This window comes from Atheta coriaria, unplaced genomic scaffold, assembly GCF_025399875.1.
Source record: "Atheta coriaria isolate IRGN ID8LTWV9N9 unplaced genomic scaffold, Caltech_Dcor_3.1 hic_scaffold_1_pilon, whole genome shotgun sequence".
NCBI classification, from domain to species: Eukaryota; Metazoa; Arthropoda; class Insecta; order Coleoptera; family Staphylinidae; genus Dalotia; species Dalotia coriaria.
In genome coordinates, this window is record NW_027045443.1 from 2,690,448 (window position 1) to 2,701,122 (window position 10,675).

The 10,675-nt window shown below is 35.8% G+C and overlaps 1 protein-coding gene across 1 annotated transcript; it reads left to right on the top strand.

Moving 5' to 3' along the window:
• Nucleotides 1-8,178: 8,178 nt before the first annotated feature.
• Nucleotides 8,179-10,551, top strand: LOC135794308 (protein snakeskin-like). The gene is made up of 3 exons (XM_065305572.1): nt 8,179-8,425; nt 9,634-9,757; nt 9,818-10,551. The coding sequence occupies exons 1-3, from the start codon at nt 8,384-8,386 to the stop codon at nt 10,036-10,038; spliced, it is 387 nt and encodes a 128-aa protein (XP_065161644.1). The 5' UTR covers nt 8,179-8,383; the 3' UTR covers nt 10,039-10,551.
• Nucleotides 10,552-10,675: the final 124 nt, after the last annotated feature.

Here is a 10,675-nt window from a genome sequence, read left to right on the forward strand (position 1 = left end):
CAGATATACAGGGTGTTACAAAAGAAAAATTTTAAGTGCAGACAAGAAAACATCTAAACACTCAAATATCGCTCGTTTTCAAAGTGCTAAAAGTTAAATTCTAATAACATTCAAAGCAAAATTTTCTGGGATTGGAAGGAAAACGATTATACAAAGTGTCACAAATAGAAAATGCAACCATCAAAGAGGAAAACATCCAAACACTACAAATATTGGTCGTTTTTACCCGATGCTCCCTCCGGGAAACTAATAAACAGGGTGTTACAAAAAATTAGAGTGCAAAAAGAAAGTCCTAAAACCACAGCTGAAGGAAAAATTTCACGGACACAAAGAAAAGCAACTATACAGGGTGTTTCAAAAGGAAAATCCCCAAGTTTAAAACAAAGAACACTCAAAACTCACAAATAAAGGCGATTTACTACGTACTGTTACGAAAATTAATATACAGGGTGTTGCAAAAGGAAAATTTTAAAAACTATAAAATATGGTTAATATTCACATCATGACGAAAGAAATTTATACGGAAACAACTATATTTTAACATAAATTCAAAGATTTCACCCGAAAATCATTGGAAAAGTTGAGTAAAAATGTGCTACAAGAATTAAACACTTACATTTTAATATACAGTGTATATATTTATCATTTGATGATAGCATCAACTGCATAAGGTAACCGACGGGTGAAGCATAATCATTATTAATTTGATAGAAAACATCCAAATCAGCAGACAGCAAGCGTGGTAATACAGTAGGTAAATATGTTAAAATTACCAATTTCTTGTAAATATTAAGATATATAGAGACTATGATAGCCAACAACTATTCAACGTACCAGATTTGATTCGATCAACAAGAAAATTTTAAATTTAATGATGCTAAGGAGTGTAATTCGATTAAAAACGTTCAGGTCGACGGCAAAGTGAGCGTGATCGACCACATGAATATTGTCATTTTAATAATCCTCAGATACTTTTTTATAACAATGCTTGTAATAATTAAATCATGCATGTTATTTTCGGAAAGATTGCTATGAATTTAGATAAAAAAAATGCTACCACGTGTGTGTAATTTGCAAAATTAATATCCCACAAATGGAATAATCAATTTAATATATAGTGTCTTAACTTTTCGTGAAAAAAAATAATTAATTTTAATTACAAAGTGCAGTGATGAAAAGATTTTAGATCCAGGAATATATCTTATGAACTGAAAACTCATGCAGAAATTAACAGACACTTATTTCTTACCAAGGAACACTCTAACCGCCACAACTCATCAAACAAAACAGCCACACATGCTCATTCGAATATTTTGCTGATGATGAAATGAATACACGACGATTAATTGAATAATTGAAGTCAGAAAACGCGTGGTTAGTAGTGAGACGCGCTCGCGGACCACGCGGTGAAACGACTGCCGTGTGCGCTCCGCGTTGCCAGGTACAAGGCATGTGCGTCGCGATAATACCCGTCAGTCGAACAAAAAAGTTGTTTATAAACAAACGTAGTGGTAAACACGTACTTGAGAAGACAAAAGTAAAAATTCACAACATTCAAATAACACACATACGCAATAAGGATAAGGATAAGAAAAAACATGAATTTGTAATTTACCAATACAAATAAATGATTTATTGTCTTCGTATAAGTTTACTGTATACCTTAGTTAATTAAATAATTGATGTTTACAACACCGCGACTAATTTAAATATTATCTAGAAAATAAAGTATTAAAATCGGAAAAATAAGAAGTGAAAAAAAATTATTACAAAAAAATACATGAGGCGGTACGACCCCCTTTTCCCAGTTTTTTTTTCAATTCCGAATAGCACAAATTATATTCTATATTTTATGGATACGAGTCACTTCTACCACAACCTTCGTACGGTGCCCTGAACACGAGTCACTTCTACCGCTACCTTCGTAGGGTGCCTTGAATACGACTAACTTCGACCGCTAGCCTCGTACGGTGCCCAACGGCACTTGTCAGACACGAACGGATTTCAAATTCTTGATATACGCAAAATCCCCTATAATATGAGCTTGCTAAAATGAAAATCTGATAGTAGATTATGAAAGGTTGGATAAAGCTCCATTAGATAAAAATTTAAAATGATTTAATTTCATAGAGTCAAAAAATGAGACTATAAGTGCTCAAAAGTGAAATTTTGCAATCCCGAAAAAATACTAACATTTCACTATAAAAGGTGAATAAATCACCTTTTTTGCAAATTTTCGCAAGTTGCAGGTCGAATTCCGGCAGCAAACAAATACCACCCGACGGTGAATTTAATTCCGCATCTCTAGGCGCCACGCTTTAATCTCGTTTAACGAATGCTTCACATCACTCGCGCACAATCGTGAAAAAGCATAGAAATATTAGAAAGAAATAAGAAAATGTGCGTACAGATCACCAGACAACAAAAATGAAACTAACGTGGTACACAAGGCAACCGCGTGGCGATCGCACAAAAATTGCACGAGATAAGAAAACGTGTTTGTTTGTAAACACTGATACCTGCAGTGTGGTAGTACAGAACATGAGCAGAATTGTAATCGTACCTCTGCGTATATGCAATCCGGGTTTAACGAAGCCGCACATCACGCGCGCACAATCAAAAAAGCATTTAAAAATATTACGTAACAACGCGAAGATAAATTAAGGAACTCAAGAATAATAAAGAAAATGTGCGTGCACATCACCTGATGACAAAAATGAGACTAACGTGATACGCGATTCAACCGCGTGGCGACAGCACACAAATTGCACGAGATAAGAAAACTTGTTTGTTTGTAAACACTGATATTTTCAGTGTGGTAGTGCAGAACATGAGAAGAATTGTACTCGTTCTATGCATGGACATTTTAATATCGAACTTAAATTTCAAATTTTAAAATTCCATTTATTTCAAAAACTATATTAGTTGAAAGAAGATTTCGTCATAAACAAACAAAAGATTTGTCTGTACGTAATATAGGAGAACGTAATGCAAATCATCAAATCATGGTGGGTATTGCAACGGAGACAAAAATTATTTGTGTACTTAAAAACCACGCGGTTGAAGTAAAAATAAGAAAAGTCAATAATGGATTTGATTTTCACATGGCTGAAGAAATGCAAAAACATACCTTGATGCAACATAAGTTTATGTGTCTTTGGCATATCCAATAAGTTGTAAGAATATTAATTATGCACATTACAGGAACGATGAAATACGCGAATAATCCGAAAAGAGTATCCCACGGCCGAATGATCATCCACGTTTAATGTAGGGAGCATTACGTAATAACTCGAAGGAAAATTAAGGAACACAGTTGTTGTGAAGAAAATGTATGTGCAGATCATCAGACGATGAAAATATGACCACGTGCGCAAGCCAACCGCGTGGCGACCATACAAAAATTGCAAGAGATAAGAAAACATGTTTGTTTGTAAACACTAACACTTTCAGTGTGGTAGTGCAGAACATGAATAGAATTGTACTCGTACTATGCATGGAACTATTTCGATAAATTTTAAATCGGATACCTGATAGATAATTTAATTCTACATCGATTTAGACCCTATTTACAATTTTAGAGAAAAATGCATTCGTTTTGTAGACCTTTTTGTTCTTTGTTCCGAAAAACATTTTAACAAAATAGTTCGACCCTGTTCTTGGATCGAAAAAATTTTAAGTAAAAAAGTTCGACCCTGTTGTTCGACCAAAAAAATTTTGACAAAAAACTTCGAACGAAAAATTTTAAGTAAAAAAGTTCGACCCTGTTGTTCGACCGAACAAATTTTAACAAAAAAAATGGAACGAAAAATTGTTAACAAAAAAATCGACCAAAAAAAATTTACAAAATAAATCGACCGAAAAAAGTTTATAAAAAACATCGACCGAAAAAAGTTTCCAAAAAAATTCGACCAAAAAAAGTTTACAAAAATTTCAACCGAAAAGTTTAAAAAAAAAATTCAAAAAGATTCGACCAAAAAAAGTTTGAAAAAATATTCGACCGAAAAAAGTTTGCAATAAAATTCACTCGAATTTTTGTTTACAAAAAAATCGACCAAAAAAATTCGACCGAAATAAGGTTCAACAAAAAATTTCAATTGAAAAAAATTCGACTGAAAAAATGTTTACAAAAAAAATTCGACCGGAAAATTAAAAAAAATCGACCAAAAAAATTTTTGAAAAAAATTCGGCCAAAAAAATGTTTACAAAAAAAATCGACAGTAAACATCAGGAAAGACGTTCAACCCTGTGATTCGACCAAAAATAATTATAAATACGTTGTTTTTCAGCCAGAAAATGAAATTTATTGCACAAAAATAGCTACTTTTGAAGAGCATTTTAGGGCACTTCCGGTAGAGCTAGCAGATTGACATGGTATGTACCGTGTAAATAAACTCTCGAACTTTAATCTGACGTTAAGAAACTTCAAGAAAGTCTATTAGTTCCCGAGATATAGGGTGTTTTCCGCATCATGTTTTTAATTTTTGTGAAAAACAACTATATTTGAAGAGCATTTTAGAGCACTTCCGGAAAGGATAGAGTGTGAAAAATGTATGTACCGCGTAGATAAACTCTTAAACTTTAACATGACGTTAAGAAACCCCAAGAAAGTGTACTGCTTCATGAGATACTGGCTTTTTCTACACAACGTTTTTAATTTTTGTGAAAAACTGCTATTTTTGAAGGGCATTCTAAGGCACTTCCGAAAAGGATAGAGGGTTGAAAATGTATGCATCGCGTAGATAAATTCATAAACTCTAATATGACGTTAAGAAACCACAAGAAAGTCTATTAGTTCACGAGATACATGGTGTCTACTACACCATGTTTTTAATTTTTGTTTAAACAGCTATTTTTGAAGGGCATTTTAGGGCACTTCCGGAACGGATAGTGGGTTGAAAATGTATGCATCGCGTAGATAAACTCCTAATATGACGTTACGATACTTCAAGAAACTAGTAGACTTTCTTCAAGAGATACAGGGTGTGTTCCACACCACGTTTTTAATTTTCTTGAGCTAGTTTTTGAGCTATTATTGAAAGACATTTCAGGGCACTTCCAAAAGGGATAGAATGTTGAAATATATACATCGGGTAGGGGGATTCTCGAGCTGTAATGTAACGGTAAGAAATTTGAAAAAAAGTCAAATAGTTCCCGAGATGCAGGGTGTTTTCCACACTATGTTTTCAAACTTATTGGAAAACACCAATTTTTAAAGGGTATTTCAGGGCACTTCCGAAAGGGCTATTGGGTTGAAAAGGTATGAATCGTAAAGAACTCTAATATAACGGCAAATACCTTCAACAAAGTAAATTAATTTACAAGATACAAAGTGTTTTCCAAACTATGTTTTCAAACATTTTGGAAAATGTCAATTTTTAAAATGCATTTTCAAAAGTCTAGCCCTTTGGCTAGTTGGTTAGAAGGAAGATAGGGAAGATACCCAATCAAAATAAATATAAAAATAAAACACGATTATATAAAATTTTATTGCAAAATTAAAATTTTCTATGCGACGCGTTCTTCAGAATTCACATCAAACAAGGCAAAGTGCCGAGCGACGACATCACACATGCGTAGGTAAAGGACATTGAAATTACGTTTTACAAACAGTTTATAAGCAATAATTAAGTGTCACTGCGATTTCAGAATTAAAGATACAAACAAATAATGTCAACTGAGAAAAATACGCGCTATTAAAGAGACGATTAGCACAGTGAAACCGATATTCTCTAGACAGACTGAAAACGCATCCGAGGGCATGCGACAATTTTGAGATATTACGGTACTCTCGTTACATACGATTAAAGATAGAAATGTATTAATATTTACAAACTTACTAATGTAGCGGGCAATCAAAGAAAATACTGAAACAGAAAGAACGCGGGTATAAGTCTTCGCACTAAGGATACGAGTACACACTTATTTAGTCCGTTCCGTCGGATAATGGTGTTGTATTGCAAGTGGTATTTTGATCCACAATGATCCGATCATGGCGAGCAAGTCAATTTTCTCAAGCACCCGTGAAATCCTGCCAAGGACAGACACTAATTATAGGTACTCGAAATTAACAATTCCATACATATTTGCAATTCCAATGCTTAGCACCTAGAAATAGCCGACGGACCACTAACGCACAAATAAAGATACAAGTTTTATGACCCTTTCACGCACAAATCATCGTTAATAAAACACTAAACACGTTTATTGTTATTAAGTGCTGATAATTATGCCAATTTTTATCGATAAAATGTATGCAATTCATTTAATTGAATAGAAAGAACGAAAAGTGCCAGACCACGGGCAGGTAAGAACTGACTAAAACGTGGGAACGTTTGTAGCGCGAGCGTAGCATGGAGCTGGTTCAAGACGATAAAAAAGTTGTTTATACACAAACCCCGATAAGCGGGTAGAGATGAACACCAAACAAGTCAGAAATACATTTACTGTTTTGAACAACTTTTGCGCCCTCTAAATATGCCAACGGCATTAAAATGGCTCAGCGCAAATGGTTCCCGAGATAATGCGCAATTTCCACGCCTTGTTTACGAAAATTTCAAAATTTGTCAACTTTTGTAGGCTGTTTTCAGACACTTTGTATGTGATTGGCGGAAACCCACCGTATAAATCAACTCTGGCGCAATCTGAATATGTAAACAGCATTGAAATCGCACAAACGGTTCCCGAGATAATGCGAAGCTTCCACAGCAAGTTTAGAAAAATGTCAAAGCTTGCCAACTTTAGGAAGCGGTTTTCAGACACTTCTTGCGTGATTTTCGGGGCCCGCGGAAACCCACCGCTTATAAAAACTTTTCTCAACTCGGCATTGAAATGTCGCAAATGGTTTCCGAGATAATGAACAATTTCCACAGCAAGTTTAGAATAATCTCTTAACTTGTCGACTTTTGGGGGCTGTTTTCAAGCACTTCGCATGTGATTTCCGAAGACGGCAAGAGGGGTAAACGGTATTAAAATGGTGCAAACGGTTCCCGAGATAATGCGAATTTTCCACAGCAAGTTTACGAAAATGTTAAAATATGCTGACTTTTGAAGGCGGTTCTTGTACGTGAATTCTCTTGCCGGCAGCATCCAATAGTTTATAACAGCTCTTGTTCTATCAGAATATTCAAATGGCATTGAAATAGTGCAAACGGTTCCCGAAATAATATCTAATTGCTACCTCGGTTCAGAAATATTGGTATACTTAATGCAATAATTATTTGATGTTCCTTACTTACGTACCCTACCAATTTCTTCATGTTTCGAAACAATGGCAGTATAATTCTAATGAAGGTCAATGTCATCGCACCGCACATTTCTTAACGCAACACACGCATGTTTGATTATTAACAGAACACTATATATGAATATAACTAATTTTTGTTAATCGCCACGACTTACCGAGACATCACTAGAGGAAATGATGTTCGCTGTGAGGCTGCCGCATGCAGTGTAGGCAAACGGTACACGGTGTGCCATTACACGGCAACTATAAACGATTACATTTAAAATAGAAATCTAGTCAACACTCATGTAAAGTGAGTTAACAAAAATATATATGTAATCTTATTATTTAAGTATTTAGATTTTTGGTTTACAATAATGAATAAAGAGTGTATTAACTCCCAACAAGTCCAAAAAATAATTAGCGAATCATGTTAAAAGTTCGATAATTTATAAAAAAAAAACAATAATTGCATTTTGATTACAAAGACCGGTAGTAGAGCAACTAGATATGGAAATAATAAGTTTCATCAGTTTTCCTGGGAAATCAAAGCAAATTTGGTGCGTGCATACAAAATCTTGCTGAATGTTTCTGTAAATACAAAAATAATTCGAGACGGACGAAACCACTTTACGGCAATAAAAATGTCCGAACTAAGTAACGTTAAGTATTACTCGTGGGAGAGGAATAAGGAAAATTCCCAATTTTTCCCGCACTAACAAGCAGCGGTGTACTCGTATTGTAGCATTGCACGCGCATTGATTAGGCACATGAGCACGTCTATCGAAAACAAAATACACACGTTCGACCATCGAAGAGGCGACCTTGCTCTACACCGCGGCGGACTCCTTTTTTGATCTGTTTTAGCGATGACTTCATTGTTCAAAAGTGTGTCACGACCGTAGTCGAGGCATCGCGCGAGGTGCGCTTCTGCGCGCCTGCAGGTCGCGACCCACCACTGGATGCGCCTTCCCGACGATCGAGCGCTGGGGACGCCGACACGTTAGCGACGCGCAGTTCTCATTCTCGTAACGTTCGTGGAGCATTCATCTCTTGGAGCTCAGCAGCTACGTTTAAAGATAGTATTAATCACCGAGTGGGTGCTTCTAAATAACAAATTTATCAACTCAACGCATTCTTGTTCCGACAACTAGCAACATGGCCATCAGCAAATTGTCAATCATTAAATTCCTGGAACTCGTAAGTGCAATTTACTCTATTTTTTAAACGAAAGTAAAACTCCAAAATTTTTCTATAAATATACACGAGCGTATGCGTCATTGTAAGAGCTCCCGATTGTTCAAAATATGTATTTCAACGAATGGTTAAATATTCCTGCATTGAGTCAGTTTTCGATGTTCTTATCTTATCGCTATAATGACCCAAACTGGACCCCAAGTAAAACTTTCATGTAGAAGTATGTTTCATTCACCGGTTAATTTGTCATCAAGCCAATATTTTAAAACTATTCACAAATCAGCAATAACACGGCCGCGTGATATAATTAGTCATAATGCACAAATTTTTATTGCGCTCACGCCCAGAAATAACCCATCCAGTATACATATTTCAACAAAAAATAAACATTAAAACTCCCAGGATCGATATGTGATACCGCGCGTACTTGCAAATACATCAACCAGCCGGTAAATAAACCACTATAAAGTGTATATATAAACTGCGCATTAACTTCCCCACGGGGTTTCCGGTCACCGGGAGAATAGCCAGATTGCCCTCGTTTACAGGCATTCTTATTTAATTGCGCACGCGGCACAAGCCCTTCACAAGGATCTCCTCGTAAGCATGGTATCTTCAAGGAGTGTTACTCGCGTTAAAATACTGAAGGCCCAACGCATAATTGTATAGCTATGTTGTATTGGCCTTGTGCGCTTTACATACTTGCTCTTTTTATACTGGCATTAAGCAGCGCGAACGGAAACGTTATTGTCGGTCGGCCATTAATAATTTGAATATTCGAAAAGATCAATTTGCACCGGCTATAGAAATGACGTAATTGAGTTACGCGCCGAAATCGCTTTTATGAGGTCACCGCGGCTATTATGCATGAACGTGCGGACCGCAAATAACCGACGGTGATACATTGCGTCTGATCGTGATGTCATGGCGTAATCGCAACCTGCTATGTCACTATTTTTCGCTTTTTGGGCGGTAAGGCAGCTACGTGACTTCATAAACAAATTACAAAAATTATACGCTGTTTACTTTTAAAACAGCCGAGAGAGCACAATGACGTAATTTTATATTTATGTATTCATGATGTGTTCTCATAGCGAAATACTACTCATCATGCAGGAATTACACTACGTGCTATACAAATAACATGACAAGATAACGACCATGAACGCATGGATAAATATAAATATGAAATGTTGCATTTTTGTTTTCAGGCGATTGCGATTGTATGCACCGGTTTGCTCTACAAAAATGACATGACAACAGATATAATGACTAATCTGGTCAGCGCCGGCACCTTCGTCGGCTTTGTGATCATCCTCATTGGAGGGTTCAGTGGTGCGTTGTTATCAAGCAGAGACACACGCCCGCGGTACTAATAGTTTGCTTATATTTCAGGACATCTGGCATCGTCACCAATTACAAAAAGAATCGACGTCTTCTACTGTCTAGTTGGATGCGCGCTTTTTATTGCCGCCGGTGCGTTGAACATTAAGTACTATGAGAATACATGGAAAGGAGAAAAGCGCGACTACGGTCTTGCTATTGGATCACTGTCAATTATTAACGGAGCCTGTTTTCTTATTGATTCGCTGTTTACATGGCGCGGCGAGTACTAAACCACTTCCGTCGCCAAAGTTTGGGTGCCACCATGCCGCTAGTGGCTTCTAACTTTAACACATTTTTATGCGATGCGCGCGTAAAGCCGCTTTTGATGTCAATATTGAACAATTTCCATTGTTAAATGTTTCTTACCCGTTTTTTTTCTGTATATTGTACTAATCTACTTGATAAGGAGCACCATCTCCATTTTGATAAGTCGCATTGACGAACAAACACAAATATTTATATACGCGAAATTCAATGTTGTGCCTTTCAGATACTTCCTAAAAATATTTTTACGATTAACTCCGACCAAAGATATATAATCGAAGTTATTTTATATCGTATTTGCTAATATTGTGCTTCAAATTTGCATGATGTGCAGATAAAGTCCATGTGTCAATGTATGTAAACTGCGCAAAACTGTCTATCTTTTTATACGCTTTTACACAAAATCTATCATTTTTTACATTACTTTTGTAACTCGATTTGTTTTTAATATATATATATATATTTACTCTAATATAAAATTATATACTCCTGGTATATATTCCTATGTTTCATTTACGGTTGCAGCTGACACGTAAACTAGTACAAGGCTGGATCTCAGCCGAAATAAAAATAGAAACTAAATAATAAAGTATTTGTTTACCA